This window comes from Aquarana catesbeiana, linkage group LG04 (assembly GCF_042186555.1).
Source record: "Aquarana catesbeiana isolate 2022-GZ linkage group LG04, ASM4218655v1, whole genome shotgun sequence".
In the NCBI taxonomy this organism is placed as follows: Eukaryota; Metazoa; Chordata; class Amphibia; order Anura; family Ranidae; genus Aquarana; species Aquarana catesbeiana.
Window position 1 is genome coordinate 229884209 of NC_133327.1, and position 24345 is coordinate 229908553.

Sequence of the window (24345 nt, forward strand, 5' to 3'; positions counted from 1 at the left end):
TAACAGGGGCGTGTAATTACAATTTTTGATGTAATACTTTGCAGCAGGGCTCGTTCCTGCATTCCAACTAGAGTGTCTGTGAGGGGTTGCAGTGTTGTGGCACCAGCACCAGTGCCTAAGGCCCAATTTTTCTGCCCCTGTCTAACAGGGGCGTGTAATTACAATTTTTGATGCAATACTTTGCAGCAGGGCTCGTTCCTGCGTTCCAACTAGAGTGTCTGTGAGGGGTTGCAGTGTTGTGGCACCAGCACCAGTGCCTAAGGCCCAATTTTTCTGCCCCTGTCTAACAGGGGCGTGTAATTACAATTTTTGATGCAATACTTTGCAGCAGGGCTCGTTCCTGCGTTCCAACTAGAGTGTCTGTGAGGGGTTGCAGTGTTGTGGCACCAGCACCAGTGCCTAAGGCCCAATTTTTCTGCCCCTGTCTAACAGGGGCGTGTAATTACAATTTTTGATGCAATACTTTGCAGCAGGGCTCGTTCCTGCGTTCCAACTAGAGTGTCTGTGAGGGGTTGCAGTGTTGTGGCACCAGCACCAGTGCCTAAGGCCTAATTTTTCAGCTCGTGTTCAACAGGGGCATGTAATTACAATTCTTGATCTAATATTTCACAGCAGGGCCCTGTGAGGGCTTACAGTGTTGTGGCCACAGCAACACCTAAGGCCCAAATTTCTGCTGAGTATATAGGGCAGGACCCTACTTTCAAACATCTAACTTACAAACGACTCCTACTTGCAAACGGAAGGAGACAACAGGAAGTGAGATGAAATCTACCCCTAGGAAGGGAAATTCTTTCCTGTAAGAGTTAATATGGGAAAACAATTTCTCCTTTCCACTGATGCTTTCCAATCCTTGTTCCACAAAAAAACCCAAATTTTCAAAAAACATTTTTCATTGGGACAAAAAAGTGAGGTGAAATCTTCTGAAGAGGAGGAAAGACAGCAAAACAAATGTCACAGGGGTGATAACCCTTCCCTATGTTTTCCAAAAAGCTTAGAAAAGATTTTTTGGCTGGAGCTAAACACGTTAAAAATGTTCAAAATTACAAACAGATTCTACTTAACAACAAACCTACAGTCCCTGTCTTGTTTGCACCGCCTGTATACTGCTGTTCAGAGTATATAGGGCCTGATGGCCCCACACCTTTCCTTATTTTAATTTGGGTGCGGGGTTCCCCTTAATATCCATACAAGACCCAAAGGGCCTGGTAATGGACTGGGGGGTACCCATGCCGTTTGTCTCACTGATTTTCATCCATATTGCCATGACCCGACATGACATTAAACCCGCAAGCAGTTTTAAATGAGATTTTTTCCTTTAAAAATGACATTTGGTGCAGGGACTGTTCTAAACATGGGAAACACGCGTCACTTTACAGGCATACTATAGACACCCCCCAGGTACGATATTTAAAGGAATATTTCACTTTTTTTTTTTTTACTTTAAGCATCATTAAAATCACTGCTCCCGAAAAAACGGCCGTTTTTAAAAGTTTTTTTTGCATTGATACATGTCCCCTGGGGTAGGACCCGGGTCCCCAAACCCTTTTTAGGACAATACCATGCAAATTAGCCTTTAAAATGAGCACTTTTGATTTCGAACGTTCGAGTCCCATAGACGTCAATGGGGTTCTAACGTTCGTGCGAACTTTCGGTCCGTTCGCGGGTTCTGGTGCGAACCGAACCGGGGGGTGTTCGGTTCATCCCTAGTCAGGGCGCAGGGAGAAAGATACCAAGGCAAGCCTGTGAGGGCTTGCCGTGTATTTATAAGGCTGCAGTAATTGACCTCATGTTACAGCTGAGCGGAGAGGGTGCTGTTTGCTCCATACTGCCGGAGTGCACCTGCTGGTTGACACCGGTACTACGGCCCAAGGATGCAACAGTGCCACCAGCAGGAAAGACCTCTTACTACAGGTCCCAGGTGTTGGAAGACACCCGCTGGTGGACACTGGTACTGTGATCCAAGAGACCGATAGCGCCACCCTCTCATGACACAGAGATCATCTGGGCTGGATGGCTTAAGAAGGCAGGACTGACGAGCAGGATATCATCAACAGATGAGTCACTGTGGAGAGATAGGAGCTAGCAATTAGCCGACAGCTGAGTGACCAGCTCAGAGAAGGAAGGGCTAAGCCCCCCCCTGACAGTGTCTTCAGGTTCAAGCTGAGGTGGTGCTTGGAAGATAGGGGCCAAACGGTAAACTGGCCTAGGAACAGCAGCAGTAACCTCATATGAAACCTTACTAAACTTCTTTTTTAGCGGAGAGGTCCCCACTGAAGGAGGTAAAGAGATACTCAAATCTGCTAAACGGATTTTGGGGATCTGTAAAAAACATATAATGGACAATCCTCTTCACCTATCCCCTAATGCTCCGTTATGGTTTAACCCTTGCCTAAAGGATTTTTTTGTTTAGAAGATTGATTCAGATGGGCCAAATATGGGCTCACATCAGTTATATGATAATGGGGAACTAAAATCCTTTGTACAGCTGAGAAGGGAACTAAATGTTCCGGAGACATGGGAATACCAGTTCATTAGACTGAGACATGCTGCCCATGCTCAGTTTGGAGCTGGACCGGTGTCTCTGGAGAACTCTAAACTGGAAAAATTGATTGCCGATCCAGACCACACGGAACGAATATCTACATACTACAATACACAAGCAGAAAGAGTGAACCCTAAGGAAAGGAAACTCAGAGAAAAATGGGAGGAGATTATACCAGAAATTACAGAGGAACAATGGGAGGGAGTTCTTGCTTCATATTTACCTACCGTTATTTCTGCCAAATACATGCTGATACAACTTAGATACTTACATCAAATATATTATACCCCTCTTAGATGATATAAAATAGGATGAAAGGAGGACCCCGCTTGTCATAAATGCCTGACAGCAGAAGGCTCTTTTATACATATGGTATGGGAGTGTGACAGGGTAAGACCGTTATGGTGACCCAATTTATTGCTGACACGTTGGATATACCAAACATATGTAGCCTACTCCTCAGACTGTTAGGAAGTATAGAAGATGAGGTTATGAGCAACAATATGAGAACACTTCTAATGCCCCGTACACATGGTCAGAGGGAAAATGTGCACTCAGAGCATGTTGTCGGACATTCCGACCGTGTGTGGGCTCCATCAGACATTTTCCATCGGATTTTCAGACACACAAAGTTTGAGAGCAGGCTATAAATTTTTCCAACAACAAAATCCGATCGTGTCAATTCCGACCGTGTGTGGCCAGTTCCGACACACGAAGTGCCATGCATGCTCAGAAGAAATTCCGAGACGGAACAGCTTGGTCTGGTAAAATTACCGTTCGCAATGGATACAGCACTTTCGTCATGCTGCAATGTAAAACATGGTTTAATACAGCGCACTCTCTTCTTGTTTATAATGTGAGAAGAATGAAGTAGTTTTGCTGCTCATATTCACACAGACTTCTCACAAACTTCTTTCTTTATTATTTATCATGATTCCCTCAATATATTTTGATTTGTCACATCTGACAAAATTTCTTTTTTGTTGTTTTATTTATTTATTTATTTTCAAGGCTGTTTTTTTGGTGGGGGTTGTATTTCTTTCAAGGCAGATCTTTGTTTTATTTTAGTTTTAGTTTTACTCCATAATATTTTTGTGTGTGTTTTGTGTGTCAAGTTACCACAACACCATTATTATCTTGTATTATTTAATCTCAAGAAGGTTGCTTGGTATTGGTGTCCCTTGTTAATTTCACATTGTATTTTTGAAATGTACCTGAATCCTCACAAACAAACTGTCCTTTTTTAAGGAAAACACACATAGGTGAGTATAATTGAAACAAAAAATCTGTTATTAAGGGCTCAGAACCAAACAAAGAGGGAGACAACGCTGGAGAAATATCAGAAATTGGCGAAGCCTTGGACCCCAGGGCAGACATCAATTCTTTTCCTGCAAAATTGGTGGCCTGAGGAGTCCATATCTAACGGAGTGCAGTCTGGTCCAGAAGTCCCAGAGATCATGAAAGCAGCAGATGACATCTGTGTCCCCAGGCTGTGGTACTACAAGAGGCTGCATCTTTTGCCAGACCAGACTGGACTCAGGGTCATCACTCTCTGGTCTTCTTTCCACGCTTCCTTCCCGGCTGTGGCTCTGATGTTGGAGATGTGGCAGGAGGAGGAGTAGGGGTACCTCTGGAAGACGTCATCTGTAATGAAACAGCGTAGGGAGGAGCGGAATGCTGACGTCATCACATACTGCGCTGGACCCGGAAGTTACGGGCAGCTTACGAGAGCCGGCCGGCTCGTGTTTTTGATTTTATATATCCATCGCTGAAAACCATCTGCATAACTGTAAGTGCAATATATTTTTTAATCTAATAAACTTTTTAAACGTAATACACTATGGAAGCTTTATATTTTTTTATGGCATATGAACGATTGTTTGCCACACGAGATGACATCTCATATTGAGACCGTGGGGAATCCTCATAGCGCTGACAACCACCACAATACCCGAGGCTGGGTTAGAAGCCTAAGGCACGTTGGATCTCCGTAAAAAGAGATCTAAGGAGCTGGTAAGCGGAAGCATTTTTTGTGGTGGAGGCACTTTTTATACTGCACCCATACACTTATCACCTCCAGTGTTCGAATTGCATGTCACCAATTATAGAAGAACATTGAGTCACCCCCCGTATGACGATTTATATTAGTGGACTTTTTATTCTGTTTATTGGAGTGGACTTTATCATTTACAATAATTCATTTCATTTAAAAAAAAAAAAAAAATTTTTTTTTTCAATTTTTGGTATATATTTTTTCACTGTTTGTTTTTGGGCACTTATCACTGGTGTTAGTGAATTGTGATATTATATACAGGCACAACTGTATATCCACAGAACTTGCAAAGGTTTTGGGAGAGGATTTCAAATTAATTTATAGCGCAGCTTAATATTTGTTATGTTATTTCAAACGCATGTGTCTTGCATTTATTAGTTGCAGCTAGTTCTTAGTATCTAAGTTGAATCTTACATAGTACTATTATTTTTGGGATAGCGCAGTACCTACATCTCTTGAAAGGAGGAGGAGTAGGACCTGGAGGAGGAGAAGGAGTAGTAGGACCTGGAGGAGGAGGAGGAGTAGTAGGACCTGGAGGAGGAGAGGGACTATGTGTGAGGTTACAAATGTGGGTAGCACATGTTATTTGGCCCCTCAACCCCTTATTGAGAGCTTCCAAAATTAAGGACTCACACAGGAGTCGTTGGCCCTCCTCCATCTGCAGCATTTTGCAGGCAGTTAGGCCAGCAAAGTCCTCCTCCACACTGTGGGGGCTTCTCAGGGCCTCTGTAGCCTTCCAAAAGAGGCCTATGGCAGCCTCCTCCAGGTTACTCCTCTTCCTGCCACTTTGTCTTTGAAGGTGTAGGGGAGTGACCTGGATATCAGGCAGTCTGGCTTGGCCCGGCCACCTCCTGGCTGAGACTTCCCTGTGTATGAAAAAGGGACATGGTTGTAGTTTTTGCATCATCAATCACAATCCTAAATTAGTACTCCAACATCTAGTTGACATCATTGATGGGACAACCAGAAATATTTAGAGGAATGCTATACCTGGCTCAAGCTGGGCTCCTCCACATGTTGCTGCCTGGAAGGCGCAGGTTGGGCTTCAGAAGCCTCAGCTGGGGGGAAGGAAGCGTGGAAGGAAGACTGGAGAGTGCTGGCCTGGGTTCAGTCTGACCTGCCAGAAAATGCAGCCTGTCATAGTAATACAGCCTGGGGACATAAATGTCATCTGCAGCTCCTGATCTCTGGGAATCCTGGACCTTCTTGTGTTCCCTTAGATAAGTGCTCCTCAGGCGACCAATTAGGATCTTCAAATAGGTGATGTCTGCCATGGGGATCACCGTCTTCACAAATTCCAACAAATTATCCAGCGCTGCCTTCCTCTTTGTTTGGTTCTTATATTCAGGGTGGTTTATCTCCCATAGACAGGGCAGCTCCCTGAACATATCAATGAAGATTGCCATAAAGTCCTTATCTTTCAAGATATCAAATTTCACTGCAAGACACAACACAAGACAAACCCTAATGTCAGCCTAAAGTCTTCTAAACTTGTGCAAATACAGGCCTCAATCTAGAAGCAGTATAGGCCCAATGTTAAATCTTACCTTCGTTATCACAATCGGCGCCTCCGTTACTCCTTCCTCCGCTCACAGATCGTACGTACTACGCACGCGTGTTACGCTTTATAGACACTGCGCATGCTGAAACTCTGCCTGCCCCTGACGTTCTTTCTAGTCTATTCCCCACCCCTTCTCGTTCGGCGCAGTGGGGAAGAGCACATGGCGGAGTCAGAGCAGGTGTCTGATATTTACACCAACTAGGAGGAGGAGGAGGAAAGCCCGGAGGCAGAAACATCCCGATCCAGAAGGAGACGATTTAAAGCATCAAATATGTCCTTTGGGGAGATGTTGGAGATGGTGGACATCCTGAAGAGGGCCGACTATGATGGAAAGTATGGACCTTACCCCAACCCCAATGTCCGAAAGGCCAAGTTCATGGCGAAAGTGGTCAAAAGTCTGCACCGGAATTTCGGGGTACGTCGATCGAAAGATCAGCTCAGGAAGCAGTGGTCGGACCTCAAATTAAGAGAGCACGAGCAGTACAGAAAGATCCGGAGAGTGCTGCAAAAAAGTAAGTAGTTGTGCTGTGTTCCTAGTCGTTTTGTGTTTATTACGTTCGTGCTGCTCCATGTGCTTTTCTTAACTGTTATCCAGTTTAAAATGTCAACTTTCATGTTCATGGGCACATTATTCGTTCGTATCAAACATTTTTCTTTTGGCCTATAAAACACCATTGTTTTGGCCATATGCATTTGCCCACATTTTTTAGGGCCTACTTGTCTGAAAATAATTTGGTTGTGTAGATGGGTTTGTTACTAGAATGAAATGCAAACTAGATTCTGTGTAAGGAGAGGACACTCATCAGCTGTTTAGACATCTGGATGCTGGAGCACTAGTGTGGGACACAAGAACACCCTTTTTATTAGGGGGCCCACACAGGTGCTCCAGTGTATACTATAGGGGTGTCTCCATCTGTGAAGCTTGTACAAAACAGGTAAAGTATTGAAGCTTGACAAAGGACACAAAAAATTGTACATCTTGGAACTCTGCCAAAACAGACAATTGTACCCCACTTCCAAGCAATGTTTCATATTTATAGTTCTTCCCTCAAATATCTGTGTGCTAAGTATACCATTTTTTTTTTACATAGGGGAGAAAAGACTCGGAGGACACCCCTCATCCGAGGAGACCAGAGACCCCCCACCTCTGGAAGAAGGGGAAATCCTCCCAAGACAAACAGAGCAGGAGGAGGAAGATGTGGTAGAAATTGGCACCACAACAGGTGAGTGTCTGCAACCACAGGCTCAGGTAAGAGATGGATGCCGGCATATTTATAATACATGTTTTTTTTTGGTTTCTATCTTTTTAGGTGATTGTGATGTTGTGGATCCAGATCCTTTCACCTCGGAAAGTGCACAAATCCTGATTGGGGAGATCATGGGGTGTAATAGGGACTTGGAAAACATCAAGAAAAACATCAATGATGTTCTTCAAAAAAATAAGAACATCATTGATGTTTTGGAGAGAGTTTAAAACCCCTCTAAATCCCTTTGTTTTATGGTGTGCTACAATTTTTTTAAATTTTTTGTCAAATTGGAGAAAAGCCAAATTTTGAAGATGCACACAGTGTGTCAACATGTGCTATCTGCCATCACGGGAGATCAATGGACGCGTTTTGGGGGTGCAACCCCTTCCTCAATAATAAAGTAGCTGAGAGGAAGAGGTTGTTCCCCCAAAACACGTCCCTTGATCCCCCATTAAGGCAGCTAGCACATGTTGACATTCGGCTATTTGTGTGCTTCTTCAAAATTTGGCTTTTCCGGGGGTGACTTCACCCCATCTGAACGCAATATCAAACACAGTTTCTAAATGCTCATGTCTGATATTGCCTTCAAGTTCTACCAAATGTGAACTTTGTAAGTTCAAGATTTGTGTCTTTCTTGTTGGTTTTAAACATGCCTGTTTTATCTTAAATGGACATTTCTACTTCTAATGTGACCCCAAAAATTGTTATACAACAAACATGTTGGTTTGTTTTTAAAACCTTTCCTACATGCACATGTGATTGTGCAGGTATTAAAAAGATTGTTAATCAAGAATGTGTGGATTATTGTCTCAACGCTACAACACTTTTGGGGTTCTCTAATTGCTGCTTTCTGTGACAATGGGTGTTATTTCCTAAGGGCAAATCCACTTTGCACTACAAGTGCAGTTTCAAGTGCACTTGTAGTGCAAAGTGTCTTTGCCTTTAGTAAATAACACCCAACAGTGCTTTGTAAGGTTACACAATCACGCCATTTTCAGGACTCACCACATTTCTGTCAGGGTCAGCTAAAACAAACACAAGCAGTAACTGTCACCAAAGATTTGCCTATTTTGTTTTTTTCATTTGAAAAAGGTTTTACACATTGTCTGGCATATTGATAGCCCCCCTACCCGCAAAGAATTCAAGGTATCTTAGCCGGACATCACGGGCACTCAGGGGGGGCAAGCCAGGACGGCCACTTTCAAGGGTCGTCAGGGTTGGTTAATTTTGAATTCCGGCCTCAGGCCCAACTGAGCCAGCATAGTTGGCAGAATGTTGCCGTAAAAAGTTGTGTAGAACACAGCACGCCAGGATAATGTGATTCAGTTTGTACTCCGCCATATGTATGGGTGTAAGAAATAGGCGGAACTGGCTGGCCATGATTCCAAACGTGTTCTCCACCACTCTTCTGGCTCTGGCCAGCCGGTAATTAAAAACCCTCTAGTCCGGGGTGAGGGTCCTCATCTGGAATGGCGGCATAAGATGGTCCCCCAGCGCAAAAGCTTCATCCACAACGAAGACGAATGGGAGTCCTTCCACATTGTCTTCTGGAGGTGGCAAGTCCAAGCTGCCATTCTGGAGATGCCTGTAGAACTCCGTCTGGGCGATGACTCCACCATTGGACATCCGGCCATTCTTCCCCACGTCCACATACAGAAATTCATAAGTAGCCGACACCACCGCCAACATCACAATACTATTGAACCCCTTATAATTATAATAGTACGACCTCGAGTTGGGTGGTGGGATGATGTGGATGTGTTTCCCATCAGTTGCCCCTCCGCAGTTAGGAAAGTCCCACCGCTGGGCAAAGTGGGAGGCCACAGTCTGCCATTCCTGTGGCGTAGAAGGAAACTGTGGAGTAAAACAAAAAAAAATTAGTCTTTTTGCACATAAACATGGAAAGCAGATTAGACACAAACATTCTCGGCCAACATCAAGATAACATTTATTTATGGGAATTTTTAAAGACCAAAGTATAAGGTACACCTATCATATTCCTCCCCCCTCTCATGGGCCATTTCTAACATTATGGGGGGGAGCTCTTGGACAGGTAACCCTCTCCACTTCATTGAGAGATGAATGCCTAAATAATGTGTTTTACTTGGAGCAGCCCCTCCTTACTTACACTATTGACAGCCCAATGGACAGGTAAGAAGTGTCATAATACAAAGATATAAATACACACTGTACACATTTTAGCACATTTGGACATTCTGCTATTACCTATCAAGATAATAATAGGATACCAAAACTTTAAACAGTACCATTTGAAAGTATACAGGCAGGCCATTGCACTACATGCTTTGGGGAATTCATCCATACATCTGACCACAAAAGAGGTAGGTATAGTGTGTATGGGTTTGGCAAAGTCAGCAGATAGATGATTGAAGATAGATAGAGAATTGGTATCAGCTGACTTAGCAGTTGGGGGAGGGAGGGTTCCAAATGATTTGGGGACCCCAAAAAAAAAAAAGCCTCTGGCACTCTGCCTGAATTTAAAGCACAAATCACATTTTTACACATTTTAGGGGGTGTTTGGGGTAAAGCACTACTATGGAGCTGATAAAATACATTGTTAAGTGACAACATGAGGTGAATATAGGGCCAGGAGAGAATGCTGGGGAGGTAAGTGAAGGCAAATATGTATGAAGGAGCAAAAAAAAATTACAAAAATATCAAGCATGCATGAGGACAAAGGGGACATTCACAGCATATTACAATCATGGTAATTAGGGAATGAGGAAAGAAATACAATATATTAGCAAACATTAAATACAATAAAATGTGATATTAAAGGATAAAAATCTTACCTTAATATACTCCTTCTGCAGGACCTGGATGATGGCAGAACAGGTCTCTGGGATAATGATCCCCAGTGCCTGGGGGGAGATGCCTGTCGAGAACTTCAAGTCCTGCAGGCTTCTCCCCGTCGCCAAGTACCGCAGGGTGGCAACGAGCCTCTGCTCTGGAGTGATGGCTTGCCTCATGCAGGTATCCTGCCTGCTGATATAGGGGGTCAGAAAAGCCAACAAACGGTGAAATACGGGGTCCGTCATCCGGAGAAAGTTCCTGAAATCATCAGGATTATTCTCACGGATCTCACGGAGCAAAGGCATGTGACAGAACTGGTCACTCTGAAGCAACCAATTCTTGACCATGAACTCCTCCCCATCCTGTTCATGGACTGGACTTGTGTCAAGATCAGGACCCCAACACCAAGCACGAACTCTACGAGGAGTACGTATACGCAACATGGCTAGAAAACGGTCGGCTGCTCAGAACGAAGTAACAGAACGCACTGAAGAACAGCAAGGCCTGTTAAGAGCGACCTGAAAAACAGTAACGAACGAACAAGAACAGAATGACAAGAGTCACGCGTCACTTACTGCACGCACTGAAGAGCAGATACAAACCCACAAGCACAAACTGAACAGCAGAAAACGATCTGAAAACCACGAGTCTGAAAAAGCGCGAATCGTCTCTCACCAAACTTTTACTAACACAAGATTAGCAAAAGGAGCCCAAAGGCTCGTCGTACGTGGTGTACGTCACCGCGTTCTTGGCGATCGGAAATTCCGACAACTTTGTGTGACCGTGTGTACACAAAACAAGTTTGAGCCAACATCCGTCGGAAAAAATCCATGGATTTTGTTGTCGGAATGTCCAATCAATGTCCGATCATGTGTACGGGGCATAAGACTGCTGTTTTATTATGTAAGGAAACTAATTACACTTCACTGGATTAGAAGAGAACATCTTACATTGAACTACTTGAAAGGATTGGTTAACGCTAGCATCACCATGTATACAATGACATATGAGTCCAGAGGATCAAACAAAAAAAATTAATAAAGTTAATAAAGTTTGGGGAAAATGGATTAACTCTGAAAACACTCTACAATCTGAAATGTAATTGCACAAGATAAATACATATCTAGTTTGACAGATGAGAGATCTTGTGGGGAGATGAACTACAGCACACAGCACAAATGTTTGTGAGGGAAATTTCCCTCGGGTCTTTGAAGTGCTTTATGAACAATATATATGTCTTATCTATAGAAACGTAAGTTTTTTTTTTCCTAATGTACTTCTGTTTTGCCAGAGTTTGGCTTTGACTTGGTTTCAATAAAAAAAAGGGGTAGCCGAATGTACAAAAAACAAGACAAAGCCGAAGAGATGAATAATAAAAATATCAATCTTCATTGTATATGCAATTACCATGAAATTAGATTTATTTCAGAATGTACCATAACCGTTTATTGCATTTTGATAATAACTTGTATGAACATTTGGCGAATAAAAATCTTTAAAAAAAAAAAAAAATGGTCTAGGAAGCTTGTGAATTCTAATAGGGCGTACACATGGTCGGGCTTTGTTCGGACATTCCGACAACAAAATCCTAGGATTTTTTCCGACGGATGTTGGCTCAAACTTGTTTTGTCTACACACGGTCGCACAAAGTTGTCGGAAAATCCGATCGTTCTGAACGCGGTGACGTAAAACACGTACGTCGGGACTATAAACGGGGCAGTGGCCAATAGCTTTCATCTCTTTATTTATTCTGAGCATGCATGGCACTTTGTCCGTCGGATTTGTGTACACACGATCAGAATTTCCAACAACGGATTTTGTTGTCGGAAAATTTTATCTCCTGCTCTCCAACTTTGTGTGTCGGAAAATCCGATGGAAAATGTCCGATGGAGCCCACACACAGTCGGAATTTCCGACAACACACTCTGATCGGACATTTTCCATCGGAAAATCCAACCGTGTGTACGGGGCATAAGTCTCTCCTGGCACCTTTCATGATACTGGACATCCAGACGAACACACAGCTCTATGAATTTCTCAAGGTTTTCGGGGTAATCCTTTTAGACCAATTCATCCTTAATGCAATCTGTAAGACCGTTACGGAAAGCTGCACGTAATGCCCTTGAGTCCCAATTAGTCTCAGCAGCCAGGGTACAGAACTCAATAGCATACTGTGCCACAGTCCTGGTACCTTGCTGTATGTCCAAAAGTGAGCACTCATCTGCAGAATCTTTATCTGGCTTGTCAAATACAGTCTGGAGAGAAGCCAGAATTCTATCAGTGTCTTGCAGCACAGGATCATTGCGTTCCAGGTAAGGAGAGACCCATGCCAGGATTTCCCCCTTTAACAATAAAATCACAAAATTCACTTTGGCAGAGGAAGTGCTGAAAGTCCCAGGGTTGTTTGCGGAAATGCAAACAGCAAACATTTAAAAAACCTCTGCAGTCCTGAGTATCACTACCAAATTTTTCAGGCAAGGAAAGTTTGGGTGGCACAGAAGAGGCAGGTTGGATTGGAGCTGGAGTAGGAGCTGGAGTCTGGTGCAGAGAAATCAGGCAAACAAGACTTAAGCATAGCACAAAGTTCATCTAGCTTAGCATCCAGAGAAGAAAGATGTTGTTCATGAGCTCAAATCAGTTGTCCCTGATGAAAAATCTCCTTAACAATATCAGCAGGGTCCATTGTGCCATTGTGGCCCATTTGTAATTTAAGGTACCTGTGGTATGTAGTGTCCGAAGTGGAGCTTGTGTGCTGAGAATTCAGGTGAAAACGTGGTCAGGCAGATCAGGTCAGCAACGGTTTAGGCAAAGCGGTACACAATCCAAATCCAGAGAGTGGTCAGGCAGGCAAAACTCAAACACGAGCTGGCAGCGAAGTACAAAATCAGCAGGCTAGAGAGTGATCAAGAATTCAGGCAGAAGTTCATACACGTTAATCAGAGTCACAGAGCTATCAATACACCAGGGAGCTAGTCCACACAAATGGGCACTGAGTAACAGGAAGTGCTGCTATTTATGGACTGCTTGATTGTACATTGTCCACAGCTGGCAGCAGGTGGGGCTAGTGAATCCAAGGCAGTGCATCAGGCTGGGAGAACATTGCAACAACTCTGAAGCTCCCCCGTGGCACAACAGCTAAGGCTACAGCTGTGGAGCCAGGAACATCCCGGTTCGATGACACCAAGGTACATAACAGGTTCACACTAAGGAACAGAGTGGCTCACAGCAGGGGGTCCAGTGCATCTTCATTCACCATTTAAGCCCAAATTTTTGTCTGAATTTGGACCTGAAATGGAACAGAAGATGCACAGGACTCCTGTGCAATTCGCACCAGAGCTGCTCTGGAGATGTGTGAACTGGCTCCATAGAGAGGTCTCCTGACATGCAAATTAGATGTGAGGAAATCCGCATCTAATTTGCACTGGTGTGAACCCAGCCAACAGCAATCCATGCCTCCAGAAATTGTATACTCTTCCTGACATAGGACATTGGATGTCATTTAATATTAAATATATATTCACCAACTTTTTAACCATGGTCAATTTAAAACTATTCAGTAACCGAAAACAGAATTTCATTTACCAAACCAATTTCGTCGCATACTTGCAACTTGCTTTTGCAGCAAAATTTAGTCTGGAGAGGGTGATCTTGCAAACCTCTTAAATTAAATAAAGTAAAGGTGTAAAGGCTGCACTATGGTGTGGGTAAGCTGTTCACAAAAAACAGACATATAAATCCCAAACCAGTGTATAAAGGTGAATATTTGGTGTGCATAAACAAAATAACTGAAAGCACAAATAAGTACACAGAGATAAATTAAAACATTTACTTTTTATGGTTGTGTAACACACATACTGAGATCTATCAATGCCATCGTGACTGGAGTGTCTGATGGTGGGAAGAAGTCCATCAGTTTTTTTCCAGTCTCCTGTGCTCCTTTCTCTTCCTGGATGTATTAGGTTGCAGACTAGGGGTAATCTGGTGCTGTATGTTCCTCAGTGCAGTTGCTGTCTGCTTCAACATGCATGCTGCTGCTGCAGAGTTCAGCTCTCAGGGAGGCATATTTTGCAGCTGCAGGTCACTCCCCCAACATATAAAGTTTTGCACAGGCTATTCAGGTAGCCTCCCACCATTCCTGGCTGTCACACAGTCCTCCTGTTTCCTAGCAGCTCTAGAGCCCTTCTGCTCTGACTCCAATACTCTCACACTATCTGTGAGCCCATGTCTTTCCGAATTAACCCCCTATTAGCCCTGCCCCAGGCTGACTCACTAAAATATATAAAATACTATAAATAAATAGACTTTAAATTTAATAATGCCCTTTATGCCAATACATGTCTGCATGTGTTATGTGCTTTGCTACACCCAGCTTTATAAAATGAAATGGCCATAAGCCTAGGGAAATAAAAAAATATTGCAATATAGTATTCTTTAATATATATATATATATATATATATATATATATATATATATATATATATATATATATATATATATATTCCTGTGCTTAGGAACTGACAATAGGTTGCTTGCTAATTGCAGACATTATTTAAATAAATTAGGTTCAACTGGCTTAAATGCAAAATTGCCACTAACTTTCAGTTTGAGATTTCACATCACCGACAAAGGTAAATGTAAGTTTCCATTTATGTATAAAAAGTACAGGAAATATCAGGTATCTGTAGATCCCATCACTGAAGCTCCAAGGTCTTTCCTATTAAATGGAAAATTAGTTGGACACACTTATGCACAGATTTAGTGTCTGTCAAGATGGCTATTAACTGTACTTTATTTTTGAAACTCAACTTCATTGTTTGGAGAGACAAGCTATTTATTTATTGCCTTTATGCAGATTCTACTTCCTGTCTTATTAAAACTAAAGGCATTTACTCTCATAAATAAAGTTGTTTAATATGAAGCAGAATGTTAAGATAATTTATAGGTGTTATCCTTTTACAATGTTACAGTTTTGTTATTGGTGTAAATTCAACAATTTTATCACTGGATGTGCTGCTTCATGTAATTCAAAACTCATAAAAATGCTCCTTTCTCATATTTCAGAGCAACAACTTCTCCTTTCTCTTTTAAAATATGAATAAATCAATTTACACTAGGCAGAAGAATTTTATTTGTTAAAAAATATAAATACAAAAAAAGAGGACTGCATTTTACCTATGCTGAATGTATATTGTATTATGTTCTCCAGTGGATCTCTAATTGCGTAATTTAGATTACAGCAATTTGATGTTTGTTGGTTTTTATGACATTTATGCTATATTGCTTCTTAATAGGTGACACTTTATCTACTGGATTGAAAGACCTATCCAAAATGTTAAGAGAAATTACACAGCTATTCCAGTCTAATGAGATGCGTCCAGCTAATGATCCAAAGGAGAGAGATCCAGTCAGAGTAAGAATGTTGAATGATATTCTTCAGAATATAGAAAAAAACTTCCTCATTAGTTCCTCACCACCAGGATTCTTCAGGTAAATGTAATGTGCATGTTTCTGTCATTGAGATGAAAAACATAATGAGCAACAATGATTATTAGATTTACTGAGATTTAATATGAAATAAAAAAATAGGTCAGGAAACAAATAATGATACAGGAGATACTCGATATGTGCCAGTACTATTAATGTACAAATTAGGCCAGAAAATTACAATAATTTATGAAAAACTTCGGGGATGATGAGGATTATAAACATATTTATATTCAAAATTGTAGTCATTAACTTCAGTTTTAACAAACCAGCAATTATGTTTTCAAACTACAATTATTCTAATTCGCTCAATATATATTTATTTTTTCCTGCCTCAGGAATTCTTATCTGATATATGTTGAGCTAGTCAGTCGCATCTGGCAATGTTGGTCTTAGAACACCAAGCTTTCAACAGAAGGTTTTAGTACTATCAGAGGGCCACCAAACTGCCATCTCTGTGGGCAAGCAGTGCAGACCCCCTACAATATGCTGTACCTTTAGAAACTCAGCATATAAAGTATTGGCTTGTGAGCATTTCTCAGTGCCAAAGTCTTATTCGCTATATTTGAAAGCATATGCATTATAATATAATCAGATGCATTTTTATAGAACACCATGTTTAAAAAATCATCTATTTTGCATTGTAATAGTGCAGGTAGGTAGGTGGACCCTTAATTGATGGTTGTCTTATTACTTGGATCAGGAGATCTTCTACCATAGGTTGGATCACTCTGTCCATATTAGCTTTGAGAGGGCCTCTGATATGGAGATTCTATAAAGCATAGAGTTTACTATGTAACCAAGCATTACTGAAAATTCGCTCTTGGTGGAAAAAACTTGAGACACTACTTTAACAGTGGTATCATATTCCAGTTATTTGAGACATCAGAGTGTTGGAAAGCATCTCTGGAAGGGTCTAGCCTAAGCATGGCATAGTGTTGTCTGCACTGAACTACAAGTAGACCACACAGTAACTGATTCAGTACTGACTTACGTACCTATTTAATAAAGAAAATGATTTGAAAATACCACTGCCATTGTTCAGTTACCTTAGTTTCCTAAAAAAGAATTGTCATTACACTCTATACACTACAACTACTGTGTTTATGATTTCTTAAGTTACAATGCTGTAGAAAGAAAACACAGAAATCTATCATGCTTTTCCCAGACTTTCTCTTTCTTAAATATCACGCCATTACCGATTTGACCCCGAAGTTTGGTTTAAAAAAAGTGTAAACTATAAATACAGCACATAAATATTGGAGCATGGCACCTGTTCTGGATATCCCAAAGAGCTTTCACTGACACCGAATTCAGTTAAAATGCACCTGTGCCCAGACTATATAAATTAGAGGATTTACATATTCTGAACAAACTCCAAAAAGCTGGCAAGATTCTGCATACAGAGAAGTAAAGGTAAAAGAGGCAGCAATTTCAGTACCTCTGTTGTTAACTTTGAAAATTAGTTTCTCCACAATTCTTTTAGCTGTGGTGGTGAATAAGAGCATGTGAAGGGATTATACTACTTGTTTTAAATATGTTAGTGCTTGTGCACAGGGCTTTCTTTCTCAGAGAATATGTGCAGGACCTCAACCATGCCCGCCACACTCACATACCTGCCAAATGGCATCAAATAGTAGCTCTTCCCTCTGCATACAACCCCCTCCCTCCACTGCCCTCATTTTCTAGACATGTGCATTTGTTTTTGTCTGAATGCATTTTCGTCCGAATTTCGGGTATTTTCGTTATCGTTTTAATAAACGATAATAAACGATAATGAACGTGCAGAATCCGAAAACCAAAAGATCCGACATAAACAAATGCTTTATTTTCATTTTCGTTGCGACAACAGTTCGATGTAGATAGGAGACATGACGCTGACAATAGCGATCTGTGTCCATTGAACCTGTGGTCGAATGTGCCTAACCTTAGCTCTATTAGTCCAAGATTATTCGACATAGAGAGAAAAGATTTGACATGAAGATTCGACGAAGCAGTCGCCGCGAGCAGACATTTATGGTCAAATGCTCCGCCCATAGGCTATAGAAGAATTCTAATGTTGGTTGACTAGTAATAATAATTAATAAATATAATTATTACTAGTGTCATACAACATTAGAATTCTACTATAGCTTGTAGGCGGAACATTCGACCTGAAATGTACGATCGCGGCGTCATACAGTTTAGCTGCTCCGTTGAATCTTCTTAGAACATTCGACAGACACCATAAGCTTTCAATGACAGATTCAACTTTAATTATTTTGGATTTTCGGACTAATGCATTTTTTAACAAAACAAAATAAATAAAAACGAATTTCGGGAGTAACTAAATAAATGTATTTTTCGGACGAAAACGAAATTCCAAAATGAAATATTTCAGTGTGCACATGCCTATCATTTTCTCCCTCCTCCTTAAAAGCTCCATCATCTGTCATATGTCTTACCTATCCAGCTGTAGTACCTCCCAGAGATCACAGAGGGTGCAGCCTACCACGCACCCTCTCCTGCCCATGACTGCACTGAACCCTGGGCACCTGAGATAAGCTATCACTTGTAAACGCAGTAGCTGGACTTCAGTGTTACCAAGTGATAGTGGTGAGCAGGGAGCAGAAGACCTGAGCCAGAGGTGGTGGAACTGAGTTCCCCCTAGTTCCTGCTGAAAAAAGGCCCTGCTTGTGCGTAGTCTAAGAATAGGTTCACTTTAAAGTATATGGGAGCAGAATGGCTTAATACTCAAAAGCACTAAGTGAATGATGATGTTTGTTTGATCTACATCTTCCTAGAAGTAACATGGACTGCAGCATTTGTGGCTGCAGGCAGTACAACCAACATTCATACTACTCCAAAAAGCAGAACCCAGGACAAAACTGATATACAAAAACAATACATAGCCTAAGTTATATACACAGCTGAGTTATGAAAAGCCCTTTAACCACTTGCCCTCCAGAAGATTTACCCCCCTTTCTCACCAGGCCATTTTTTATAATACGGAAATTAACAATTGCGTGGTCATGCGACACTGTGCCCATATACAATGTATGTCCTTTTTTTCCCACAAAAAGAGCTTTCTTTTGGTGGTATTTGATCACTTCTGCGGTTTTTACACTATAAACAAAAAAAAACAGCAATTTTGAAAAAAAAAACAATATTTTTTACTTTCTGCTATAAAACATATCCAATAAAAAAATTTAAAAATCTAATTTCTTCATTAATTCAGGCCAATATGTATTCTGCTACATATTTTTGGTGAAAAAAATCCCAATAAGCGTATATTGATTGGTTTGCGCAAAAGTTATAGCGCCTATAAACTATGGGTTATTTTTATTTATTTATCTTTTTATTTGATTTTTTTTTACTAGTAATTGCAGCAGTCAGTGACTTATAGTGGGACTACAAATCAGACACTAACTGACACTTTAGACTCTTTTTGGGGACCAGGGACACTAATACAGTGATCAGTGCTAAAAAATATGCACTGTCACTGTACTAATAACACTGGCTGGGAAGGGGTTAACATCAGGGGTGATCAAAGGGTTAACTGTGTGCCTAGCTGGTGTTTTCCTACTGTGGGGAAGGCGCTTGTACTAGGGGAGGTCGTGGATCAGTGCCCCTGGTTTGCAGGGACACAGTATCTATGCCTCTTTGCTGACAGAAAGGTGATATGCCTTATAATCACAGCGGGAGTGGGACGCTGCAAGTGCCCATGTGCACCCCAGATCCAGAAGTATTGGATCACGTACTAGGTATGTGTACTGGCGCAGCCGCGCCACTTTGCTACTGTATAGCTAAGTTATATGGTCAGCAAGTGGTTAAAACACCTGATATTGAGATTTCCACCTTTCTGCGGTCTCATCCTAAATATTAAATATATGTTTTAGCCACTGTTTGCTATTTTGAAAACAAGCTATGATCTACAGTATAAATATTTATACATTTATTTTTGAAACCAGAAATTTTTACTGTAAAATTTATCAATTATACCAACTGTAAATGTGTTTTTAGATTCATCAAAGACATTAGCTGGGTGTCAAAACCTTATATTAAAATTAATTAATTTTTTGACTGCATACATCAAATACCATCTGACACTATGTTATGGGGATGACATTTGTTACATGTTAGTGGCTACTTAAAATTGCATTAACACTTTACAGATTTGTTTAATCCAGAGTTATGTGTAAGGTGGTAATACTAGAGCAAAAAAAGAATACCAAACCTCAACACAGGATGGACTGTGGAGATTTAATAGGTAGGGCAGTGCCAACGTCCTAAATCTACGAATTATCAAAAAAAAACATGTTGTGCCCCGGCCTACGCCAATCTGTACCTGGGGGGGTGGGAACGTGACATCTTTTCAAATGAACAGCTTAGTAATTACACCAATCAGGTGTTGATGTGGTTAAGATATATCGACAATATCTTTATTATGTGGGTTGGCTCTCAGCAAGCATTATATTCTTTTGTTAACCACCTGAACAGTAACACCTACAATTTGAAGTTCACAGTCAATAGTGATATACACAAAATCACTTTCCTTGACCTTGTAATATACAAAGATCTCAACGATTGCTTGGCCACTACACTCTACAGAAAGGAAACGGCGGGCAATACGATCCTGCACGCTTTCAGTGCTCATCCCTCCACACTGGTGCGGAGTATTCCCTACGCACAATATATCCGGCTCAGAAGGAACTGTACTTGTGACAGCGACTTTAGATACCATGCGGATCTACTTAGGGAACGACTTCTCCAACATGGATATTCTAAGTCACTTCTTCGTAAAGCTTTCAATAAAGCTTGTGACCAACCTAGGAATACACTGCTTTATAAGAATAAAACCAAGTTAGAAGAGCACTCTACGGTAAAATTTATTACACACTACTCCTACCAACAATATCAACTGCGTAATGTATTGCAGCAACACTGGCATATCCTTAATGAGGATCCCATTTTGAGCAAATATGTCAGCGATCACCCAGAGATTGTGTTTAAAAGAGCATCTTCCTTATGTGACAAACTGACCAAAAGCCATTTTGTCCCCCTGCAGGATCACACTACCAACCAAGTGGGCATTTATACCTGTGGTCACTGCTCTTTTTGTCCTTGGGTCGCTACTGGTCAAAGATTTAAACTACCTAATGGCGAGATGTTTTACCCACATTTTTGGGCTGACTGTAGCACTCAGGGGGTGATTTATCTGATGACTTGCAAATGTGGGGTCTTATATATTGGCAAGACCATCCGCCAACTTTGGCAAAGAATATGCGACCACATCTATTACTCAGCCAATGGGAGGATGCTTAGCCCCATTAGTAGGCATCTTGATCTCTGTCATAGATTTGATACTTCTGTTGCGACTTTCACTGTCTTGGCAGTGATCCCACGGGACCCAAGAGGTGGTGACTGGGATAAGAGGATACTCCAACAAGAGGCAAAGTGTTTTGAATGTTTGAATGCCACACGCTGGCCAGGTATTAATGAAGTACAATCTTACAAATCATTCCTTTGATATTGACCCCTTTCTGTTTTGAAAAAACTTTGATTTATCGAATCAAGTATATACTATCAGTATACACTAGCAGTCCACTTTGCTTCTCTATATGCTGGTGATCCACTTGTCCCTTCCCCTTCTTATGTTGTCCCTGCTATGTAGGTCCTATTGGGCATACCTTGATTGATGTAATTTCTGCTAGCCAGATGTTCTCTTCGTTCATACTGTCCTGCGATGTCAGGAAATTCCAATTTAAGTCATACTGCATATTGCAAAATGTTTGTAGTTTTGTTTATTATATTTACCATTGGTTTTCTTTCTTTTTTATTTTAAAACGAAAGAAGAAATAATACATTCTTTTTTCAGATGTATTATTGTGTATCTGTATTGACTGGCCCTGCATCTCGGGCCTGCAGTGGAGACCTGGTTGTTGCCAGCCTCTGGACCCTGCCGACTTGCTGGTGTACCCAACCACATGTGCGGTCGGGTAGCCGCATTCCGCCCCTTATGGGAGATGGTTTTTGCAGCTCTTGGTTCAGGCCTGTGTTTCTCCCCCTATGTGTGTGTTTGTGACCTCCCCGCTGTGTGTTTTATCACCTCGAGGCTTTTTTTCCCATCTGCATTATACAGCGCCATTCAGCGCTGTTACTGTGGAGGAGCCACTAGAGGGAGCTCTCAGCCCTGCTACCTTTAGGACTGCACTCCCCTTACACGTCCGTGTCTATGGCAGTCGCCTTCTTTGTACTGCGCAAGTGCGGCCCGTTGTGGATGCGCGCGCAGCCCTGCCCGGCCAATTCAGGTGCTGCACAAGATGCACACCTGATTGGGGCATGTATTTAAGGCTACCAGTCTAGCCTATTACCACGCCATTTCTTTCATATGGTGCTCCAGTCTTTGGGCGTCACCTATACCACTGTATCTTGTCTGGTAAGATCTCCCTATGGCTTTACCTTTAGTTACGGCATACCCTACATTGGCGATTACACTCCATGTATTTTGGTTGATTGGTTATACTTAGTTATTTCTCTTCTATTGTAGATGGCTTTCATCTGGCTTTTGTCAAACTGCTTGTATTGTTACATATAAAACCCCAGTACAGCCTTGCCTGTTGTCTTTCTCTTGCTGGTTGGTGTGTAAGGGAACAGCTTGTGATCTGTGTCATAAGATCTATTTTGGCTTGCATTGCCTCTAACAAGGTGAGACTCTTTATATACATATATATGGCTTCATTAATATCACCTGAATACTTTGACAGTCAGTCATTTCTTGGAATAGTTTCCTATCATTACCCCTTTTCTATATATATGTTTTTGTATATACATACATATATACCTAGCTCTGAACTACTATATATATATATATATATATATATATATATATATATATATATATATATATACTTTTTAGAATCAGCGCTGTTGTTCATCAAGTTCAGCCTTGCCATCTAGAAGCCTCTGATTGCAGTATACATTTCCCAGCTACCTACAGGCATTATTGCACTTTTTCCCTGAGGTAGGCTTAATTGCACCTGCCTGTGTATTATCATCACTACCTCATTTCTGTCCATTGTCTTTTTTACTCTTTCCTTTTTTCCTCTCCCTTTCCCCTTTCCCCCCCTCCCCTCTCTCTTTTTCCCCTCTGTTTTTCCCCCCTTTTTTTCTTTCTTTTTTCACCTCTCCTTTTTGGTTTCTTCCCCCCCCCCTTCTTTTTTCCCCCCTACACATGGAGTTTTCTGTTATTTTACCACCTTTCAAGCTTGGTATGGCTCTATATAACTCTTTTTTGGTAGCCGGGATTATCATTTTGCCGACTTCCCGATTTCTACACCTTTTACGGTTTTATTACCAGACACGTCCCCGCATGTGAGTGTTTGTCACCTTATGCATGTCGGCTTCCAGGTCCACCTGCTGGTTTCTTCATGGTGCTCCTGGATACTGATTGAGACGCACTACCAATAAGGTTTAAAGGGAATATTAATTGTATGCATTTTTTGTTTGTCTCTCTTCTCTCTCTTTTTCCCTACTACAGGCGACTCAAACGGGCTCCTGAAGAAGCGTTTGATTGTGAAACATGTAGAGCTGTGTTAGTTTGATGTCTTTTATGTTGCACAGAGGGACACGTCCCCCCTTTTTTAAGGGTAGACCCCTCTGGAGTCTATGACCCATGTTTGAGAGAGTATTAGCTATCGCTCTGCAATTTATTGCAATGTTTTAACATGTCTGTGTTTTTGGTTTCATGTACTATTTGTATAATAAAATATTAATATTTAATTTTATGATTGGTGCCTACAAAGTCCATTTTTCCACTTCTTTTTCTTTTTTGATAATTCGTAAGGTGGTAATAGCATAAAATAGGCCCAGGCAATTCAGGAAAGAAATCCTCATGTTTCCCAGAACTTCTTTTTAAGTTGGCCATTTAAATATAAATAAAATAATTTCTCATAGATAAATTGGCAATACAAATTTTGTGAGTTTAATGAAAAATACATTTTAAACCTATTTTCTTTTGTATATATAAAAAAAAAAAAAAAAAATGAAAATATGAAACTGAATTATTCAACAGTTCCCTCTTTTATACTTCCTATGATATAATTGAATTTTATGCACTGAAATACTGGTTGTTTTGTGTTTTAAAGAAGTGGGATGTACACGGATTGGTACCTGCGAGCAGATCTCGCTAACACACTGGGCAAACTCCGGATCCAGCCCACCTCTAATGCCCTAACTCCATATAGCCTCCCACCCTAGACATTCCACCTAATCTATTTACTTCATGATTTGACATGATACATCCAACTTCTCTCTACAATTATAGTGATCTCTCTACCCACTCTACGAGTAAATGTTTACATGCTTCCACTCCTTAGGCAGAGTCTTCAGCTAACTTCATTTGTTAGACCAGATACAACACTATTGCCCTGTACACACGGTCGGATTTTCCAACGGAAAATGTGTGATCGGAGCTTGTTGTCGGAAATTCCGACCTTGTGTGGGCTTCATCGGACTTTTTCCATCGGATTTTCTGACACACAATGTTTGAGAGCAGGCTATAAAATTTTCCAAAAACAAAATTCGATCGCGTCAATAACGACCGTGTGTGGACAATTCCGACGCACAAAGTGCCACGCATGCTCAGAATAAATTCGGAGACGG

General features: G+C 41.3%; 1 protein-coding gene across 2 annotated transcripts in view; it reads left to right on the top strand.

The window, feature by feature from the left end:
* NAALADL2 (N-acetylated alpha-linked acidic dipeptidase like 2) overlaps positions 1–24345 on the top strand; it is a 2111880-nt gene that overhangs the window by 2009380 nt on the left and 78155 nt on the right. For both annotated transcript variants that reach the window (XM_073626241.1, XM_073626242.1), the window contains one exon: positions 15510–15705. In XM_073626241.1, coding sequence (XP_073482342.1) covers positions 15510–15705 — 196 coding nt within the window. The remainder of the gene's footprint in view (positions 1–15509; positions 15706–24345) is intronic.